Genomic DNA, 22,849 nt, shown 5'->3' with positions numbered 1-22,849 from the left:
CTTTCACTAAAATAGATAAATCAGATAACATTTTTACAAAATATTGCAATTTTTGGTGTACTTTTTTATATTAATCCTGAATTAGGATTGCATCAGTAGTTTTTCCATATTTCTGTATTCAGGATTTCAATAATACATTATCAATTTTGCAAGTTCAGGTTAAATCCATGTTTTAGTTATTTGCAACTATAGATAGGTAGAATATGCTGCATTTTGGTAGAACAAAACATCCTTTATTGTCTTTCGGAAAACCTTTTGCCGTTATTTAGTTGGTACTTAAACTCTATCCTAATCTATGAAAAGGCCAATGTCATCTGCATATAGTTGTACCAAGTCAATCAGTCATGGTGAGATTGCATTGATACATTTGACTGGAATTGAATTTAGATGTAATGTTCTCAGCATATTGTGGGAGAATGTTTCTTTTTTTTAAAAATATTTTATTTTATTAGATGTAAGTACAATCATACGGCACCAAAGTGCCTAATATATATATTTTCATAATACATTTTATGTACAGCTTTTTTTTTGTTGTTATATTAAAGAAAGATTAGAATAGGAAAAATAAATTAGATAGTAAAGGATATAAAGACGTGAGATATATATAGTGTGTGAAGAAAAAGAAAAAAGACAAATGAGTGAAGAAAGTTGAGAAAAAGAAAATAGAAAAAAGAGAATAAAACAAAAAAAATAAAAAAAAGTAAGGAGATCATTGTTCATAATCTTGACCAACCCTCGTCCAGTCCTGAAACAGTTATTTTTTACAATTGTGTTGCACAATATGATTCCAAAAAGACGACAAATGGAGACCAACTCGTTATGAATTGGTCTGATTTATCTATTAGGAGGAATCGCATTTCCTCAAGATGTGCGGTGTCCAACATACTTGCAATCCACATTTTAAGCGTTGGTATTGATGTATTTTTCCAAAATTTAAGTATTAATTTTTTTGCTTTTATTAAACCATAGTTAAAAAATAAACTTTGAGATGTGTTCAATTTATTCCCCTTCCATTATGCCAAATATAATCATTTCAGTATTAGTTTCCATTCTTATCTTAAATAATTTTGTAAATATTTTGAAAATATCACTCCAAAATCTATAAAGTTTTATGCAGGAAACTAAGGAGTGCGTTATAGTTGCATTTTGGGATAGACATTTATCACAAATGGCGGATATATTTGGATGAAATTTGTTCAATCTTGTTTTTGAATAATATAATCTATGTAAAATTTTAAATTGAATTAGATTATGTCTTACATTAATCGAACATTTGTGAATATATATCAAGTACTTTTCCCATGTAACCTTCGTAATTTTTAATCATTAGTTCCCGTTCCCACTCTTCTCTAAGTACCTCTGTCGATGGTAGGTCTATATTTAGAATACTATTATATAAATATGATATTAATTTTTGTGAGTCAGCTTCAATATTCATTGCTTCTTCCAATAATTCAGGAGTTATTTTTTGACATCCTTGTATATATTTTTTCATGAAATCGCAAATCTGAAGATATTTAAAATATTGGTTGTTTTTCAGTTTAAATTTTAATTGTAATTGTTGGAATGATAGTAGGTTTCCCATTTCGTACATATCCCCGATCCTTCTAATTCCGAGACTTTCCAATTGGTTATATGTCTTATCAATGAGAGATGGTTTAAATAAAGGGTTATTCGCTATTGGCATTAACAATGATAAATTTCTTAATTTTAAAGATAATTTTATTTGTTTCCAAATTCTTATTGTACCCTATATAATGGGAGAATGTTTCTGTCTGTATCAACCAGCTTTCCTTCATTTGGTGTGTGTTGCTTCTGAAATTATCACAAGTAAGTTTTGCAACATTGCATTTTGTTAAATTTTGTTTTAAAAGCACTTTGAGTAGTTGTTGGTACACAAAAATGCTGGAGAAACTCAGCGGGTGCAGCAGCATCTATGGAGCGAAGGAAATAGGTGACGTTTCGGGCCAAAACCTTGTTATTTGTTTTGGTGTAAATTGCAGTTTGGTTATCGTTCTTTCCCATGTTTGTGCCTTACCTCCAATTTACTGGGGGAAATATTGCAAAAAGTCATTTTTGTCAAAGTAATTTAGTCCTTGAGAGCTTGCTTCAAACAGATTGGCATTTAATTTTGTTTCGGCTAGGACCATTTAAGAACCTCTACACTATAATACTGCTTCATCCCAATGAGTGGGAAGCAGGATTCAGTCTCAAACTTGACTCCATTAATCACAGCGACCATATTTAATAATAATAATAATAATAATATATTTTATTGTCATTACACGTCAGTGCAACGAGATTTAGTATGCAGCTTCCAACCGATGTAAAAGAAAAGTAAAATAAATAAATAAGCTGTGTAACGTGACCATCCGAGGGAGACAGTCCAGAGGGGGTGGGGGGCACTCAGCAGGGCCGGTTCAGAGCCGCTATGGCTCTGGGGATAAAGCTGTTTCTGAGTCTGGAGGTTCGGGCGTAGAAGGCCTTGTAACGTTTGCCGGAGGGAAGTAGTTCAAACAATCCGTTACAGGGGTGTGAGGAGTCTTTATGGATGCTGACGACCTTCCTGAGGCACCGTGTGGTCTGTATGGATCTGTAATGAAACTGTTCATGTTTCTTTGTCTTTGAAATAATCAGAAGTTGGCTGTTGAGCCTTGCCCCCACATCATGCTTCAGCAAATAGAATATAAACCTTCAAGAGTAACCAATCAAGTGTTTGTATAGCAATTTGCGGAATGTCTTAAGAGACTTTCGTTGTGAATAACGCAACAAAGAGAGGAACTAATTTCATTGTCACTCAAGTGTGACATTAGTGATGCGGAAAAGCTCTTGAGTTCTTGACCAGGGTGCAGAACTTCATCTGAAGGCTTTCAGTAGGAATAACATTTGGCATTATGAATAGATCCTTTATCACACACTGACTCGGATTATTTCAGCAAATTGAACTTCCCAGAAGTTCACCTGAGTAAATTTAGTTTAGAGATACAGCATGGAAACTGATCCTTTGGTCCACGAATCCACTGACGTTGGGCTTGAGTTGACGCTGGCTGTGGGCCGGGGGCCAGTGGTGTTGTCGGTCCAGGCTGTCGGTTGACCCAGCGGGAGAGACGGAGGTGAGCTGGGGTTGGCGATTCTCCATGCTGGGCCTGGGGAACGGTGTCCTATCGGTCCTGACTTCTACGGCCGCCGAGTGGAGGGGGTGGGGGTGGGGATCAGGGAAGGACCAGTGGCAGTTCGGCAGCACTTGAAGGTGCCCCCCCCCAACCGGGTGTGTTCCCCCTACCTGGTACACCCGGTCCGTCCGTCCTGGTCTCCTACTGAAAAGGGACAAAAAATCGGACCCAAACTATACTCACTGAACCTACAGCGCTTTGTTCAATTTTTATTTATAGCGCTCGACCTTTGACAAATCCCATGATTCCTTGCGTTTTTCGGAATACCGAACTCACTTATTGAAACATCTGGGCTACCTAGACGATCTTGATGCAGATTGTACCTTTTTCTTCCTACTTTCTCCTACTATGGACTTCTCAAACTGAGACAATTGTAGGTTTTGAGTATTTTAAATTGTAAACAAGCTGGAGTTGTTAATGTAGAGATTCTACAAAGCCGTCAACCTAATAAGGTAATACAAAGCAATTACAAAACAAATGTAACTCATTTTCTAGAATTATTTGAAATAATCAGTTATTCTGCATCTCCTACATACATTGCAATGGGGTAAAAACTGATGACTGAATAGTCCCCACATGCATTTAGGTGCACCATTGCATCTGGATATGTTATCACTCGTCAAACTTTATCAGAATTTGATAATCTGCTATAACTGGACAGAGGATCATATTTTCAAGTCCAGTCTCTTCCATTTTATCCTGCTTTTGATCTGGCAACCTTTATAGATTAGAAATTGTGAAGAATAAATTCTAAGAGCAATCACCCTGATTGAAATAGAATAATAATGTACTTCATTGTTTTGTTTTTTAGTGCATTCTTTTTTTATCAGAAAAGCTTTTGCTGCCTGAATATTTAGCAAGAGGATACATCCAGTAAATGGGCGAATGGAATGTTGCAAGGGAAGTTTTTTCATTTTACCATTACAGTACTTGGGTGAGGCCGCACCCCGAGTGCTGCTTGCAGTTTTGGTCTCCTAATTTCAAGAAGGATATACTTGCCTTGGAGGCTTCCAGAGAAGATTCTCGAGATTAAACCTAGTTATGAAGGGGTTATCTTGCGAGTAAAGGTTAAGCAGATGAGGCCTATGCTCTCTGGAATTTAAAAGAATGAGAAATAAAGTTACTGAAACATAAAATGTGGGGGGCTTGACAGAGTAGAATCAAAGAAGTTTCCTCTTGTGGGGAAATCTAAAACTGGTGGACATAGCCACAATAAGATGATGTGCATCAGAGAGGGAGATAATGAGGGAATTTTCTTTCATGAGTCGTTTTGGAATTTTCTATCCCAGGGAGCTTTGGAGGTATGTTCAAATTTAAGTCGGGTTTTTAAACTTCTCAGGAATCAGAGATTGGATCTAGCATAATCGGATTCAATGGTAGAAGAGACTTGAAGAGGCTACTGGGTCGACTGGTTTATGCGGTTTATGCTCTTAACATTTTATATTTTCAGAAATGTACATATAGGAACATTTCAATAATTAACTTTATTTTAAGGAACATGAACTCCTTGTTAAGTATTTGTCAATACTCACTTTTCGTTTCTCTTGTTCTCTTTCAGTGATATCTTTGATGCCATGTTTCCTGTAACCCACATTGCAGGTGAAACTGTCATTCAGCAAGGTAATGTTAATGATATCTTAACAGGAAACTAATTTTTCCGGATCACTTTTCTTTTCTTTTGTTTTCTTCTGAAAGTCTGATTTTTAATTTGGTGCAGACAGCAGTCTTTCGGCTATATTCAGTTTTTGTTCATTTTGACTTCTGGAGTATAGCCATTGATCACTGCTGGCAATTTTGCCTACATGTGTTCCTCCTGAGATACCACCATTCAAAAGCAATATTAAACCATCTGATCTATTAGGGTGGACTTGAAAGAACACATGGCACTATTTGAATAAGAAAGTTGAGGCTAATGTTTTTGTATCTGAATATTTGAATATTTTAAACACCTTTTTTCGTTTCTTCACTCTGGGGTATTGTGTGCAGATTGATGATAAAAAAAAAAGATTTTAATCTATTTTATAATAAGGCTGTAACGTAACAAATGTGGAAAAAGTGAAGGGGTCTGAATACTTTCTGAATGCACTGTGTATTCAATTTCCTGACTGATGAAGGCCAATGTGCCAAAAACATTCTTCATCACCCTATCTACATGTGACACCACTTACCAGGAATTAGATCCTTGTATTCTCTGATCCCGCTTCTCTAACAGTATATATTTCATACATTCCAACTATTTTAGATTTCCTAATCAGTGAGTTACACAATATTAATTATTATTGTAAAAAATTTACAGATTTTGAATCTGTACAAAAATCTTTTAAAAAAGAACGAAACATCTATTTATGTATCTATATTTAGAAATAATTTTATATTCAATAATTCTAAATATCACTCGCATTAATAAGCGAGTTCGGTATTCCGACTGCGCATGCCCAGGTCATAGGTCACTAGAAATAAAACGGGCTCGGCAACAGTGGTGCTGCATTGTGTGCAGGCTTGCGCTTCGTCCGTAGCTCACCGTCGCTGCGGATGCTGCTGAGTTGCCGCGTTTGTGCCGTCCCAGTCCCCTCCCTGGTGTCCCGTAGGTGTCCGGGATGGCCCTGGGCTTGTGGGGCGGCCCCGGACTTGCAGCCGCTGGTTCCAGCTCAGCTCAGCCCTGCCTGTCCCGCTGGGTTGGCCGGCAACCCTCCACCTCCACCCTCCTCCCCTCAGTCCGACACCGAGATCCTGCTGAAGATGGGCAGCCTCCGGCTGGGCGGGCGGCTCAGAGCCACTGCTGCTGGAGTCGTCCTGGTCGGAGAGCGAGTCTGCGGGCGGGCTCCTGCCGGCTATGGGCAGGACGGGCGCCCGCTGGAGCTGCTGGTGCTGTTGGTGGAGGTGGTGCTGGCGGCAGCATCAACCTCCTCCCCCTCCCTTGTCCAGCCCCAAGCCCAGAGTCCGGGCCAGCTCCAACTTCAGGTCAGGGCTGAAGGCCGCCCGCAGTGCGACCCAGTCTAGCGCCGGGCCAGGGGAGGCTGCGCCCAGGCTGGCGCTCAGGCCCAGGCGAGGCCGGGGCCCTCGCTCCTACTCAGGGTTGTGCATGAAGTGGCAGCGGGTACCATAGGGGTAGAAGCCGGTGGTGTGCAAGATATGGCTTGTGATTGGGGTGGCGGCTGAGGGAGCGCAGCTCGGCCAGGCCGTGGGCGAACTGGCACGTGTCACCATCGCGTGTGTTCCTCTGCAGTTGGAGCGGGATTGGACTGGAGTTGGCGCTAGCTGTGGGTTCTGTGAGCCTGGGGTCGCTGCTGTTGTTGATCCGGGCTGTCGGTTGGCCGGGCGGGAGAGGCAGAGGTGATCTGGGCAGGGATGGGACACTCGGGGGGATGGGGACCGGGGACGGTCCAGTGGCGGTTCGGCAGCGCTTATGTCCAATATGGTACTACAGTTACAAGTGCACATTACACTTCTTGCCACTTGCATCCTTCATGAACTGGTGACTGCAATTTTGTCAGCTCCAAAGTGCAGCCTGCAAACATAGAAACTGCAAAAATCAGTTGGTGACTTAGTTTGTTGTCTTTTTAATTAAGACGTCCAGCATTTTTCAATTTTGAATTGTAAGGTTTACATAAATTAATCTTATTCATTGTTAATTTGTTTCTGTGGCTAAAAGAGATGAAATATTGGTTTCATATTGACATAACAGAACTTGTTCTCACTGTTGATAAGCTTCATTAGGCAGTGAATGACAGATCATGTGTTCTCAGTGTGCCTATAATTTTTTTTTGAAGATGGTCACCTCAATAAAATGTTAAGTTTTTTTAAAATTTTAATTTTGAAGACTATTTTTTCCCTTATGGAGGTACTTGACATTTGGTTTTCTATACTGTAATTGTGCTCTTTCTCAACAATAGAAGACAGCCTTTTCCAGAGACCTTTGCTAATCTTACAACCTTCTTGTGGTTGCTTCCGTTATATTACACATTTAGTGCAAGAGGGCGCTGCAATTGTATGAGAATGCACTGAATTAAATTCAAGAATTAAGTAATTTTTAATAGATGTGACTTTAAGAAGTGTAACTACAGACCTGTAATACAAAACTGCAAATTTGTTAATTTATCCCTTTTAATATATTTATTTTTATGCAGATCCTGAGAGGTTCAATTTTGTATGGAACGAACAATTTGAAAAACACCTAATTTAAACGCACAGCTAATGGACATTTAAAAGCTTGCCTTTACTTCATTTGTTAGACCCCTTAAAATGAGTTAATTAAAATCTAACCTCTTCTATCAATCTTTGGGTAGCCTACCCTAATATTCCCTTGTGTGGCAAAATCTAATTATTAAATGACAGCATTCCCGTGATGCAACTTGATGTTTTCCTATATTAAAGTTGCAATATTTTGTAGTAAAGGCTATGTTGAAATGAAATGGCAAAGGGAGTTTTTTTTTTGTAGGTGTTAGGTTCCTAAACTGGTGATGAACTATACTGAATGTAACAAGGAATGATAGGCAAGCAGTGATAATAAAAGAAGGTGCACCCTTGGGCAAGCATCGTAATGTGGGTACAAAAGCAGTTCACCGTCCATTTTGGTAGGAAGAATGTAAAGGAAAATAAATAAATATGTTGTTAAATGGGTGCATAAGCAAAATAACTATGGAAAGTAGTTATCCTAATTGGCAGCCATGTGAAAAGGCTTTTGGTGACGCACAAGATTCCTGGCTTAATTAATGGAAATGTATTTGTATTAAACAATGTGATGAACCATTATTTTTAAAAAGACTACTAAATTATTACTGAAATATTGCATCTACTTTTAAACATAGTCTTCGAATTACTTTTAAGGCCTTAAGGGTTTATAGAAGATTTATAAGTTAATAGATTTTGGTTACATAGAAGGAAATTAAAAAATTAACGAGATTTAGTCAAAGTGTTCAATATAATGAAAGTGTATGATAGAGTAAATACATTTCCGTTGACATTGTATTGGGTAACCAGAGGATGTCTTTGCAAATATAAACAAATCCCCAGAAGTAATGAGAGGGAAGAACATTACTCATTTTTTTGTGATCCATCCATGTTTCCTGAGGAAACACATTTAATATTTGGTGGATAAATATTTTCCGGCATACATAAAAAGCTCAGATGCGTAAGACTAATCGGTCTTCAGAGAACTGGTGCAGTCTGAATGGAGAATTTATTTTTGTTTTATTTTGGTTCATCTATTATGATATGATTCAAACATATATCTTAGCAACCATCTGCATAGATGCAATGTCTTCGAATAGCTAAAATAAATTAATACACACATTTATCTATGATTCCTCACAACTATCTTCCTGCTGACAGACAAGTACAGATAATCCTTATTATAACAGGCCTTGGGAACCGGGGGGGGGAATGGAATTTGTTATTGCCAATTGTCCACTATAACCAAGTAGGGTATTCACTCCAACCGCCTAGCGGTCACTCCATGAAACAACAGGTTGTTTTCAAATACACCGTTTTTGGCAGCTAAAAATGTAATTTTATTACCACAAGCTAAAAATATTAAAGGCTGTTTGATAGAGTATCATTGCACATGTGTTGATCAAACCAATTGCTTCACAAGACAGTGGTGCCCGATTACTGTGGGTATGCCCATCCACTATAACTGAAATCCATTATAAAGAGGTTTTTAATAGACAGGACTGACTTTATAGCCCAAAATATTGCATGTAATATATTAAAATACTGTTTAATTAGAAATTAGGATATCTGAGGTTAAATAGATGTCACAAGTTTGTGGCCTGAAACTGAAAAGGAAAAGTGATCCTGTGATTCAGCCACTAAGCAAAGTACTGGTACTTGAAAGGTGGGGCTAAGTGGAAGTGGATTAAACTGGACATTTGAAGTCTTAACCCAATAGCCATAAAGCTCTTCTTTTGAAGGTTTAGAGACTTTGAACTTGAGGGATTCGTGGATTTCGTGTCCAAAACGTTTTCTATGAAACTTGAGAAAAAGGATTTTTTAATCAGATAAAGAGGAAGCCTTAAAATATTCTTAACGCTTGTTAGGAAATTCTTTAGCTTGTTAATGGATGTAGTCTTTTGACAAAACAACTAAAACACCCTAAAGTGCAGTCTTTTGTGAAAGAATTGTTGACTTAAACTTTGTTATCTAAACTTTAAAATATATTGTATTTGCTGTTTCTGTTTCCAGGTGATGAGGGTGACAACTTCTATGTAATCGATCAGGGTGAAGTTGATGTAAGTGTTTGAAATACTGTGGTTTAAATGCAACTGGTTTTCTATTTTCAGTTAGGGTAAGGAAGATGGTACTAATAAAGATATTAGATACATATACACTGGCATTTAAAGGCATTGGTGAGTGTCTGTAAGCAGCATGGACCTCCACAGTGTTTGACTAAACAAGCTGCACCTGTTGGGTCGGGGTAATCCATTGATGGACTAGTAATTCATTGCAAAGAAACAATTTAACATCTAACCGCTTGCTGTAACTTCCATCAGTGTCTGTTGAAACCAGGACATGTACCCTGAGGCCATTTGTTCCAGGTGCTTTATTTCTTGATTTAACTGTTTGAAATGAGGTCAGCTCAAATGAAATGGGACTGGCCTGTTTGTACATAAGCTTATTATGATGAATTATGTATTAGTCTAATAAGGTAAACAAAGCTGTTAATTATAATCATACTTAAACATTTAACGTTGGAAATATTCAGGTAATTTGCACATTTATTGTAAAGACAAGTTAGCAGTTAACATAAAACAGAAATTGTTATACAAAATAATTTAAGGTCCATCTGCTGTTATCCTGATAACAGAATGACACATTGATAATGGAGTTTTGAATAACTTCTCAATGTCTATATGAACCAAAGAACTTATTGGTGAACGTTCAGAGCCAAACGTTCAGAGCCAAAATTTCAAGCCACCAGTTCCTCTCAGGCTTCCCGCAACTTGGTTTCATACTGTTCATATTATATCACAAACTAGTATATCAAGTTAGCATTTGAATGAGTTAATGCTAACTGCTTCCCCATACTAAAGAGAGAAACTCTTATAAACCACAAGTCTATTGAAATAATGCAGTTGAAGATAACCCTTTCATGTGAAGCCTGTGTCCTCAGATCATCATGTTGTGGATTAGGTGAAATAATTTGCCAGAAGAACAAAAGAAACAGTAACGGGTCTAGCCATTTCAGCCCACACATGCTCTGTCATTCATGGCTGATCTTTTATCTCAATGCCACTTTCTTGCACTAGCCTTCATTTCTTTCATATCCCTATCTCGGCCTTAAATATAATCAACTGAACCCCCGCAGACCACTTCTCAATGAAGAAACTCCAATTTATCACAGGCCCTCTGCTTAATTTGAGACTGTTTCTTGACCTGATTGTTGACGCCAAACAGGGAAGCATAGTTTTTCCCCATACTCTTCCAAGCCCCCTGAGAATTTTGTAAGTAATTTTTGATATCTGAGTTCAAGAAAGTATAAAGTCAGTCTACTTGATCTCCCCAGAAATGAAGCTGCCATCCCAGAAATGGACCTGGTGTACCGTTGCTGTGCTCAATGCAAGTGTATTCTCTTTTTGATGGACCAAGTCTCTCTTTTTGTGAATGGTTATTACAACCATAAATGGTTTCAGCACAGCTCTGTAAAATTGGAGGAAAACATCTAGACCTTGTACTTCAATCCTTTGCAATAAGATGAAATGTATCATTTGAATTATTTTTCAAATATTTTCAGTGAGTCATCTGCAAAGATTCCCAAATCCCTCTAAACAGCATCTTTCAGTCATTCACTGTTTAAACGTTTCAATATTTGACCAAAGTGGATAATTTCATATTTTTTCAAATTATATTCCATCTGTCACATCCTTTTGTTCATTAACCTGCCTGTAGTCTGCTCAAATGCCTCTACATCCTCCTCACAATCCACACTCTCATCCAGCTTTTTACAAACTTGGATACATTACATCTGATCCCCTCTTCCAAGTCATTGTTACAGATTGAGTAGCTGAGTATCCAGCACTGATCCATGCAATCCAAAAATGACCAGTTTATCCCTATTTCTGTTTTCAGCCTGTCAGACATTTCTAATCCATATCAGTATATTACACCCACTATCTTGCGAATAATTCTTGTTTAAAGTCCTCTTGTGTGGTGCTTTTATTGAAGATGCGGACCGTTTAACTGTATCAGCTGGTTTGTCCTTAATTACTTGTTAAAGCCAGAAAAAAAATCCTCAGTCTATTGAACAAACATGATTTCCATTTCTTTGATCCATGTTGACGCCTTCCAATCAAGTTGTTATTTTCCATTTTTTCCACACCAATTGTAATTGTTCCCAGCTTTATGAATGGCATTAATGTCAGGTTAACTGGTTCCCATTTTCTCTCTCACTCTTAAATAGTGGGGTTACATGTGTTATCTCCCACTCTGAAAACTGTTCGAGAATCTATGGAAGTGCATCCATTATCTCTGTCATCATCACCATCAAACTGTCATCAGGTCATGAAGGTTTATCACCTTTCAGTCCCACTAATTTCTTCAGTACGTTTTTTCTTTAACTAATGCTAATCACTTTGAATTCTTCATTTACTGTAGGCCTGTATGAAGCTCTGCACCATTTCCATAAAGTATTTTGTGTGTTGTTAAGATAGACACACAGTATTTGTTCAATTTCTCTGCCATTTCCTTATTCCCAGATATAATTTCTCCCACTGTAACATTAGCTAATCTTTTCCTCTTTGTATGTCTCTGGAAGTCTTTACAGTCTGCTATGTTTTTTTTAATTATGTCTGTATTCTACTTTCCTTTTTCTTCAGTTCTTTGGTGCTCTGAATTAATAAATTTTCTCCTTGGGCTTCCTGCTTTTTTTTGCTAATATCACAAATTCTTTAATTTCTAACGTAATTTTTAAATTGATGGCTGGACATTTTTTTCTGTTGCCAAGTTATCTGCATTTACTTGCGCATGCTCATATCTGTTATCTTAAACTTGCTCTTTTCTTAAGATATTCGCCTTGGGAGCTCTTTTCTTAAAAAAAATAATAATTCTGCTTGTTTTGACCATTATTATGGAATGCACAAAATATCTGGGATTCAATAAACAATAATAGGTTGAAATGTTAAAAAAAAAACCCAAATTGTATTGCAGAAAAAAGACGTGAAATGCTGTGCACAAACTTGAATATGTCATTTATAGTTAGACAAACAAAGTTTAGGTTTATTAAGAAAATCTCTAAACCATTAAGCCTTCATTCTGTTTATCACTGCCCCTAGGCAAAGATTAGGGGAGAGGAAAAAAAAAAGAATGTGCTCATCAGAGTTGATTTGTGGTTATATTTTTCTGCATAGGTTTATGTAAATGGAGAATGGGTGACAAACATTGGAGAAGGAGGTAGTTTTGGAGAGCTTGCTCTGATTTATGGCACTCCACGAGCAGCAACTGTCAAGGCCAAGACAGACCTGAAACTGTGGGGAATCGACAGGGACAGCTACAGACGCATTCTAATGGTCAGTATTATGTTATCAGTCTCCATTTGTGACAGCTTTACAGTTGATTGATAATTTATTTTAGTCATTAACCGAAAACTGAGAAGTTCGTGATCAGGGACCACACTACATCGTACTTGAACCCTTGAAATCTGCAAAACATTGTCTAACATTGTATGCTTGCAGAGGTTGGAATCAGAAAATTGTAGCACAGAAAGAAGCCACTCTATCCATTGTATTTATTGCCAGCCAAAAATGGACCTCTTCATTTCCTCTTGATTCTTGGTCCATAACCATTATGGTTCTTCAAGCATTATTCCAGGTACCGTTGAAATATAATGAGGTTCTGCAATATCCTTAGGTGGTTTTTTTTAATTTTCGAAATTCCCTTTAATTTTTTCATCAATTAACTGAAATTTGCATTCTTACCTTTAATTTCATTATTAGGTGAAAGAAAGGTTTCATTTTATGCCTGTCTAAATCCTTCATAGATTTGCACACTTGAATTAAGTCTCCCTTCAGTCTCCTTTGTTTCAATATACTTATTTTTTGTTCATTTAGTGTGCCCATTGTAATGCTTAATGTTGAGGCTATTCAAATAATTATGCTATTTTCACACACAATGTACAAGAGTAAATTATATCTGCATGTCTAATTCAAAAATGTCATTTTCTGGTTCCTTTAGATTATCAGCATAAGAAAATACACAAAGTGAATTAGTACATCAAAAAATGGAAAATAATATGCCTAGTTTTGAAAGTACCTTCTGTAGAAATATGTATCGTGAAATTTAGAATTAGAACAAATATTTTAAAATAATGTATAAATCCATTGAGATAAATATGAATGTTTCTACTGATTCAATCACCCTTTCTCACATTTCCAGTACCTCAACACCTTTTGAGGTGATTTTCCCCCCCCCCCCCCCCCCCCCCCCAAATTATTTTTATAAATTAACCTAGAACCATGTTCCAACTGTGTTGTGGAATTTATCATTGCAGCTTTGGTCTGGATACTTGTCATTACCTGCAGATTTTCACTGTTAAACAACTTCCTTCCAACAAGGTTGAATAATGAAAAGAATATGTCAAAGTTGCAACCAAAGTCATTTGTTGACTGTTCTGTTTCTTTAACTGTTGTTTCTTGGCACTAGTTAAGTTTCAGGTAATTGCCCATCATTTACATTTCCTAATAATAGTGGTAAAATGTTACTGATTGACACCAATTTATTGCACCCTCTGCTATTTTGGTCGCAATGTTTGTTAGTGTAACATTGTGCCTTGCAACACAAATGAGTCTCTGATGGCTCGTGCAAGGGAGAATTTAAATGGAAGCATTTGACAATGATGGAATATGAAACATAGAAAAGTTTGGAAACAATTTAACCTTCCAATAAATAGTAAACAGCTTTAGCTTTCCAATAAATAATAAACAGAGGTATTGGATTTGCCATTTGTAGCTCTGAGCTTATATCCTGGGTATGCTTATGTACACAGAGAGCAAATAACCTTTATATAGATTGGGTTTAGCCCCAAGATGTAGCAATGTTACAACAATTTGAGATTTTAAAAATCAAGTCTGCAATTTATACCATCAGATAAAGCACAAAAATAAGTTTAATTTGACACCTAATTCACTTTCATATCTTCAATATTAAAAAAGTTATGGCCATTTTCATACTCGGAAATTAGCATCTTGTTCCCTATTAATTTTCCATTGACTTAACACAAAAGCTGTGATCGAGGACAGTTAAATGGCCATAACTTTATTAAAAATTAAGAGAACTGAAATAATTTTTCAGTTATTATAGATTGAAGCATTCTGAAACAAATATGAAACAATCTTACTTGGATGACCTGAAATTAAAACATATAATTAGTTAGTTACCCAATTGTAGCTAATTCCAAACTTCAATTACTAGATCTAAACATCTATCCATTTCTTAAGAAAAGATTAACATTTTTAAATAGCCTAAGTGTCCAAATAACATTCACAAAGAATTCACAATAAAACATGATTTTTAAATCTCATTTACATTAATTTATAGGCCAAATGGAAGGAATTTAGTGTTCAATTGCTGTAAATTAATGGCCATTAATCAGCTTTAGAGTGGGATCCTGTGGAACGCGCTGGTTTGGAACATTCCCATTGCGGTGGATTTGTACCCCATATGCCCAGAAAAATACTGCGGGATTTAATGGGGCCCCAAATTAGCTACTCGCAACATAAAACTTTGTATAAAGGGATCTTAAGAAGCGCTTTTTAATGTAAAAATAAACAACCTACCTTCGTTGTACCCTGCATGAGATCCGTCCCGTTGTCGGCGGTCGCGGGTTTAGAGGATGATTTTTAACTTATTATAACAATTAAATTAACCAATTAAGTTTAAAAATAGCTGCAGCGAACGAACCTCGCAGCGATTTTTCGTCAGCAGCTAAGTAGGCTGAACAACCTCGATTTGAATAGCCTAGAGAAAATCGCGTTTTAAACCCGCCCCCCTCTCAAAGGCGCCAAAATCGCGCACACGGGCAGCGACAGACCTGCAGCATCGCTGAAGGTAGATTTTGCAACATACCTACAAGATGGTTTAAGGACAAAAGTCAAGTGAAACTTATTGGTAACATTTTCTTATTCTTTGAATTAAAGGTCGAACTTATAAACCTGATTACAAATTTAAAGAGGATAAAATCCAGGTGCAAATACTACCATTTTTTGACACATTGTCTAAAATGCATTAATCTATCATTTGAAAATGAATATTTTGCTCTGGAGTTTTATAATTTGCCATTTGTTTAGGCTTTAGACAGTGCAGAAACAGGCCCTTCGGCCATCAACCAACGCAGAAACAGGCCCTTCGGCCATCAACCCCGACTACCATCACCCCATGCAATAGCACTATCCTGCACACTAGGGAATATTTTAAATATATTTTGTACTGACGTCAATTGACCTATAAACCTGTATGTCTTTGGAGTGTGGGAGGAAAACTGAGCACCTGGAGAAAACCCTCCGGGTCACAGGGAGAATGTACCTACTCCGTACAAACAGCATCCGCAGTCAGGATTGAACAAGAGTCTCTGGCGCTGGTAAGGCAGCAACTATACCCCTGTGCCACTGTCCAACCCGATGATTTATGTGTTAATATTTAAAGTAACCGATTGAATTGACATCATTGAAAGAAGCACTGGAATAGTTTGCTCACTCTTTCCATTGTGGGGCAAAAAAAATGAATGGAGCAAAATAGTTACAAATAAGACTACTGTATTTGATAGTTTTCATGGAAATGTAAACAGCAACATTCCAGGGATAATTTCTTAACTTTACTCTCCTGATTGGGCAGAGGGGTGGTGGTGGGGGGGGTTCTCTCAACCCCAGGAATGTGTTTCAGAGTTTGGGTGTATTCTGTGAAATGTCGCCTAGGTATTCACTCAATGGAATGCTGACAAGATGTCGGGAAAGAAGAAAGTAAGGGAAAGAATATAATTAAAACAGGCTTGAGAAATAAAGTTTTTGATGTGCTTTTTAAATTGCCCAATCTCTCTGAGCTACTTTAATAAAGGAATTGGTGATATTAGGCCCAAGTCGCCTAAGGCTCTACTATCAGTGTTTGAGTAAAGAAAGGAAGGTATGCACATAATGTCAGAATCAAGAGATAATGTTGGTGGTGGGGACTATCAGGGGAAGAATGGACAGGGTTATAGCAATTCACATATTGGATAAAGCTATGCCTGGAATTAAAGACAAGGGTATCAAATTTAGAGCTTTGGGGGATGGTGAACTGAGAACTGATCTGGCAGCTTAAAACAGGGAATGCATGAAGTACTGAAAAATTAGCAGCTGCAGAGTTATACTTCATTACAATTTGCCTTGGAGTGACATCTCCAAAAAGAGAGGGTTTAATCAACCATTTTGAAATGCAATGGCTTTCCCATGACTGGGTTCTCACCATCAACCTCCTGGAGGCCACCAATAACTGAAAAAAAACCCCCAACTCAACAGCCATGAATGCTGTGGCTACAAATGTGGTAATCCTGCATTAACTGGACAAACTTGCCTCTCCCCTTTCTCAATTGTAATGAAGGGTATTCAATATGCAACGCTAACTGGTTTGTCTTTCAGCAGATGCTGCGTAACTGACTGAGTTCCTCCAGCATTTCTGTTTTCGTTTCGGATTCCAAATGCAGTTTTATTTTTTTTTACCAATATTGTGAGTGGTCTGGTTCAACCTGACATGGTAGCTGGATTCAAAGAAGCAATCAATGGAAAAAGGATACACAAAAAATCAAGCTTTTTTGTGTAACAATGGAAAAAGGATAGATGTTGTAGTTACAATTGAGTGGATGGCTTCATTTATTACAACCCAGCAAGAAGAAGTTTGTGTCACAGTCATGAAATATGCACAGTTGTGGCATTGAGGAAGAAAATGGTGGTAACGTTGACATGGAATTCGTTGCATGTTTGATCTCCAATGTCAGTTGTGATTTGTCTTCAGAGAAAAAAAATTGGTGTAAACAATATCTCTGGGCCTTTTTTTGCTATCTTTTTGAGGCATGGACCTTTGGTAAGGGTTGCTACTCGCTATTTAGCCTATTTAATATGTGCTCCAGATAAAGTATATAATAAAACATGAAATAAATGCTGTAAATGAAGTTGCAAATGTAGCCATTGTAAGAAGTAATAATTTTTATCTTTTTGTAAAACTAAAGGTATCAAATAATATAACTAAGATAATGCAATTAACTTCAAATGTGCTTTTCCATTAACCAGGGCAGTGTTTTGTTATTCTGTAGTTTTTTCCCCCTAAATAATTTATCAAAAATATCACATTTAGGTTTAAAAAAGTCATAAGCATTTTTTAGTCCACCAGTTTGTTATGATTTTGGATCAGAATTGTCTCTTGATATGTTTTTGTACTGTCTGTCCTTTTGTCTGTTCCTTGGGCAGAAAACAGTTCTGAAACCTCAATAATAACCATGTATATGCACAAAGCTGTGCAGAATAACTCGAGGGTATTCAGGTTCAAAAGATGAGTGGAAGCTGTCAAGTCTCATAACACTTAAAATGTTAGTGTTGTGACTATTTGTGATGGTGCTTTATCCCTTTTAGGCTTAAAATAGCAATGGATGGCATACCATTTTTAAATAAGTATATTAATGTGGCTTAGAATGTGCAGCTTGTACAATCATTCATTTTTTTGTATAATTTGCTGACCTTTTTGAATGAATGTTATTGTTTGAATATACAATTAAAGGTTAGCAAGGCTTCTGGCTTTTGGTGAGTATTAAGTCAAATTTTGTTTTTATCTCACAGGATACCAGGTGTTTTGCAGATTACAATTAGTGATTCCTTTTTTCCTTTGAAAGTAGGAAAATGGTAGTCATGCTGATAATTTATATAGCGTCCCTATAATTAGGGGATGTTTAGAATGACTGAATAACTTAAAGTTCAATTTTATTGTGTAAGACTTTTGCGAGTGATGTAGGAGGGGAGTTTTCATTCTCTAATTTTGATCCTTTTTCCAGATGAAACATGACCTAGTGCCCTGAACACTCCTCATGAATTTAATTATTTTCTTTTAACATTATTAAGTATGCACAAAGTATACAGATACTTTGCCCAGCAAAACAGTTTTATTTATATACATGAGAGTGTACTTTAAATATCTTGCTGCAGCTATTGTGTTTATTTTCTGGTATGAACTTTTTATACGAAATTTGTAAATATATTGGAGGCAGATTTATGCAGATATTTTTGTATTTTTGTCATCTTTGGGAAAGGGTGTTGATATGAATATGAATGATATGAATTCCCTTTTTGCAAAGTTATTTTCCAAAGCTTATGTATTACATATACATAGTAGGCAGGTTGGTTTTAGCCACTCAACAGAAAATGAGATTTAGTAACTTCTGAAATAAATGCCTCTATTAACTTTGTACGTTTTCATTTTAAACAGGGTAGTACACTGAGGAAGCGCAAGATGTATGAAGAATTCTTGAGCAAGGTCTCCATTTTGGGTCAGTTGACAACTGTTTAATGTTAGTCGCCGCCACACATATAGCTTGTCTGAAGAGCAGGCTTCATACTGAAGCATTTTGCTCAGTCCAAAAAACATTATCCTGTGGCTGACCTTGAGTAGCCCTGCAGCACAACACACAAAGAATGTGGAATTGTTGACATTTTGGTACTTTTACCACACTGAGCACCATGAGTGGAATTTTGTGCCTCTGCTAATGTATCTAATCTGACTCCAGTTTTTTAATGCAAATAATATACTTACAGTAGTTTTACATGTGGCTGGCTTGAAAATAGGGTAATGTATATATTAATCCATGACATCATCTGAAATGTTTAGTCATAGTCTAATTATGTGCAAATTTATATCTCTGGATGATGGTGTAAATTTATGTAGTTCTACATGGGCTAAGCATACTAACACAATGGAGTTGCATGGATTGAGTTGCTTCTTGTTAATGTCTTTGTACTCTTGTCAGGATTACTTAAAAAATCATCTGATTTTTGGCATTGTGTTTTATTTTTCTTTAAAAGGTATGATATTTAGTCATGCTATCCTTCAGTAATTACAAGGGAAAGTTTTAATTTCTTTGTGAGCAGAACAAAAAATCAAAGGGGAAAGAGACACTGTATGCCATGTAACATGGATGCTTTGAATACCAAGATCACAGATCAAGAGAATCTCAGAAATAGCCAGTTAATAAATATACTTATTCAAGTTAATTGAAATTATTTTTTTCTAATTAATCAATTTTGTAATTTATTAGACTAACCTTCTTACCAAAGTTCTGAATTAAAAAAAATTAATTGTTCAAATGTTTGCATTTATATCTTTCATGGTGATCTCAGATGCCTGGAGTAATTTTTTTAATATTAGGAAGTTTATAAAGGCAAAAATTGTTTCAATTCAATAAATTATACAATATCTATATTGTTTAAATATTGAATATGACTTTGATAACCCCAAGTTTTTGAGGAATCAATTTCTTAAAAGTTGAACTTTCTAAATAAATCTTCTCTTTTCCCATGACAGTCCTTTGTAATATTTGAAATTGAATGAGGTTGTTTGAAATAATTCTTCGTGAGACAAAATAAATTAGTTACACAAGGAACTGCAGATGCTGGAATTGTGAGCAAAACACAAAGTGCTGGAGGAACTCTGGGTGAGGCAGCATCAAGGGAGGGAATGGACAGGCGACATTCCAGGTTGGGACCCTGCCCTTTAGGCACTTTAACGCAGAATTACTGTTACTGCTTAGAAATGTTAGCACACATAATTTGGATGTGTAGCCTTTGGTACTCCTGTGCTGCAAACTCAGGTTGTGTCCCAGACTCAAGGAAAGCTGACTGAGAATCGGAAAATGCTTTGATTGCTGGTGGCAGGACGGCTAATGATAGTTTGGATGACGACATGGGGGATTGGATGACTGGTTGTTTGAGATATTGGTGAGGATGGGAGGGTTGATGGGTCAGAAGACTCGTATTTTGGATAGTTGGTAATTGGAAGGGTGAGAAGTGTCTCAGTTCAACAGATCAGGGAGTAGGGTGATTTGGGGGGGGATTGTGTTAGGCACTGTGTGAATGAGGGTGACTGTAGGCTGACAGGCACTGCATTAGGAAAACCTGGTTGCCGTGCCTTTGACCTACGGTGATCTTTCCCAGGACAATATGTTTCAAGTTTCCCCGTAAAACTCCAAAGGTGCTTGTTCATCTTGTGTGGCCCTAATGAAGAAATAGAAGCAGGGAGTAAACTCATTCCTGGGGTGGTGGGGGATAAAAGAGTGGGAGGTTACATTTTCAGTCCACAGCAGCAAGAAAAATGTAGTGGAATTCAATTCCTAACCATCTGCCTTGTATTTAGCTAGTATTTATATTGTATTTATATTCAACAGTAATTGTTATTGGAGATATTTAACATTTTGCTGATTAGTTCAGTCTGCACATCCCCTCAAGTTTTTACTTGGGAATTTATACCTCTCAATATAAATATATTAAATAGTATGTGACTAAAATTCATATCAATTCAAATGGCTTCCCTTGATTTCAGTGGAGAAGAGTACAAACAGCTATCTGTAAAGGCATGCTAAATTGCCAATACAGGTACACAACCTTTTATCCGAAAGCCTTGGGACCAGACACTTTTCGTAATTCGGAATTTTTCGGCTTGCGGAATGGAAGATTTTTAGCGTAGATTTTAATGGCTGGCTCAGTGGTAGAGTGCTCGGCTCATATCCGCAAGGTCGCGAGTTTGCGCCTCGATCCCGGCAGTTACTTGATCGCGAGTTTGAGTCTTCAATGTAGTTTTTTCTTGCAGAATAGGAGAGAATAGGGAAGGTTAGGCTGGGATCATTCTCTGCGAGATGATCTTAGTGCAGGAGACAAGTGTAGGAGAGGTGTACTGACTGCGTGGGCAGAACTTTGGAAGTGATTGCCCACCATTTTCAAAAGCCGCTGTATCTCCCTGTCCCTGGGATAGCAGGGGGCGATCAAACAGCACAATACCCCCCTCCCCCTCCAACTCCAGAGGAATCCGCTCCCCGATGGGCCGCTACGGCGAAGTGGCAGTTCGCCCACAGCCCGAGCTGCGCCACCCCAAGAACAAGACGTACCGTGCACACCATCAGCTTCTGCCCCTACGGGTAGCGTGTTCCTCTGGAGTTGGAGCGGGGCTGGGCTGGAGTTGCTGATCTGGGATCTCCGTGCTTGCATTGGGCCTGGGGGTCGGTGTCCCGATGAGGGGGCGCAGCTCGGGCTGTGGGTGAACTGCCATTTGTCGCCGTAGCGGCCCATCGGGGAGTGGCTTCTGGTGGTCCTGACGTCTCCGGCCACCCCCCTGTACAGGAGCTGAGACTGGGAACTGTACCGCCCTTGCAGGTGAGCAGGAGAGTGGGGTTGTTTGCAGTTGCAGAGGGAGGGGGCAAGGGCGGTACAGTTCCCAGTCTCAGCTCCTGTCCAGGGGGGTGGCCGGAGACGTCGGGACCAACAGGAACCCACTCCCCGATGGGCCGCTACAGCGACAAGTGGCAGTTCGCCCACAGCCCGAGCTGCACCCCCTCATCGGCAACCCGGGTTCCTCTGGAGTTGGAACGGGGCTGGGCTAGAGTTGCTGCTGGCTGTGAGTCTCTGGGATCTCCGTGCTTGCAGTCGGTGTCCCGTTGGTCCTGACGTCTCCGGTCACCCCCCTGGACAGGAGCCGAGACTGGGAACTGTACCGCCCTTGCCCCCTCCCTCTGCAACTGCAAACAACCCCACTCTCCTGCTCACCTGCAAGGGCAGTACAGTTCCCAGTCTCAGCTCCTGTACAGGGGGGTGGCCGGAGACGTCACAGCCCAAGCTGCGCCCCCTCATCCGCAACCCCAAGAACAAGACGTACCTTGCACACCATCAACTTCTGTCCCTACGGGGAGCGTGTTCCTCTGGAGTTGGAACGGGGCTGGGCTGCTGCTGGTTGTGGGTCTCTGGGATCTCCGTGCTTGCAGTGGGCCTGGGGGTCGGTGTCCCGTTGGTCCTGACGTCTCCGGTGACTGGCACTGACCTGCTGGCATCGCCGACGTGAAGACAGTGTAAAGCCCCCGCGCCGGTGTAATGGGCGGGGAGCTGGAGAGGGGAGGGAAGGGGTCACACACATGGCCGGGAAGCAGAAGGGTGTAGGTGGGGTGAAACTGAAGGGAGCGACAATCTGCTGCTGCCTGCCCGCTGAGTTAAAAAGTTCCCACGCAAGACTCACGATACGCTGTGTATCGTGAGCCTACCGTGGGAACTTTTTAACTCGGCGGGCAGGCAGCAGCAGATTGTCAATTATTAACCCTCCCGCGCAATATACCCTCACCTTCTCTTTTATGAATGGGGATTTAGTTCCCCTTTCTTCGAGGACCGATCGGAGGTTCCGCTGTCACCTCTGCGGGCCGCCCTCGGTGAACGTCTTCAAGGACCTTTCTTCAAGGACCGAAAAAATGTCCGCTATTCGGAGCTTTTTGTTATTTGGAATTTCGGATAAAAGGTTGTGCACCTGTAGTAACATTGGCATTTCATTGTTAAATTACAACTACAAATCCTGAAGTTGTAATCATTTACAGAGAATAATGACAACAGTGTCAGTATTGCTGTTATTGAAATGTTGAAAAAATGCAATTGCTGGAAATTTGAAATAAAAACAGAAATTACTGGAAATCTATGTAACAC

At 38.7% G+C, this 22,849-nt stretch overlaps 1 protein-coding gene across 2 annotated transcripts in view; it reads left to right on the top strand.

Annotated features, from left to right (window-relative positions):
* Positions 1-22,849, top strand: part of prkar1b (protein kinase, cAMP-dependent, regulatory, type I, beta) — a 101,059-nt gene that overhangs the window by 44,801 nt on the left and 33,409 nt on the right. For both annotated transcript variants that reach the window (XM_055651628.1, XM_055651629.1), the window contains 4 exons: positions 4,732-4,793; positions 9,357-9,403; positions 12,518-12,676; positions 18,609-18,669. In XM_055651628.1, the coding sequence (XP_055507603.1) occupies positions 4,732-4,793; positions 9,357-9,403; positions 12,518-12,676; positions 18,609-18,669 (329 nt within the window). The remainder of the gene's footprint in view (positions 1-4,731; positions 4,794-9,356; positions 9,404-12,517; positions 12,677-18,608; positions 18,670-22,849) is intronic.

This window comes from Leucoraja erinacea, chromosome 20 (assembly GCF_028641065.1).
Source record: "Leucoraja erinacea ecotype New England chromosome 20, Leri_hhj_1, whole genome shotgun sequence".
Taxonomy (NCBI): domain Eukaryota; kingdom Metazoa; phylum Chordata; class Chondrichthyes; order Rajiformes; family Rajidae; genus Leucoraja; species Leucoraja erinaceus.
Note: the sequence above shows the minus strand (reverse complement) of the source record. Positions and strands in the feature narration are given on the sequence as shown.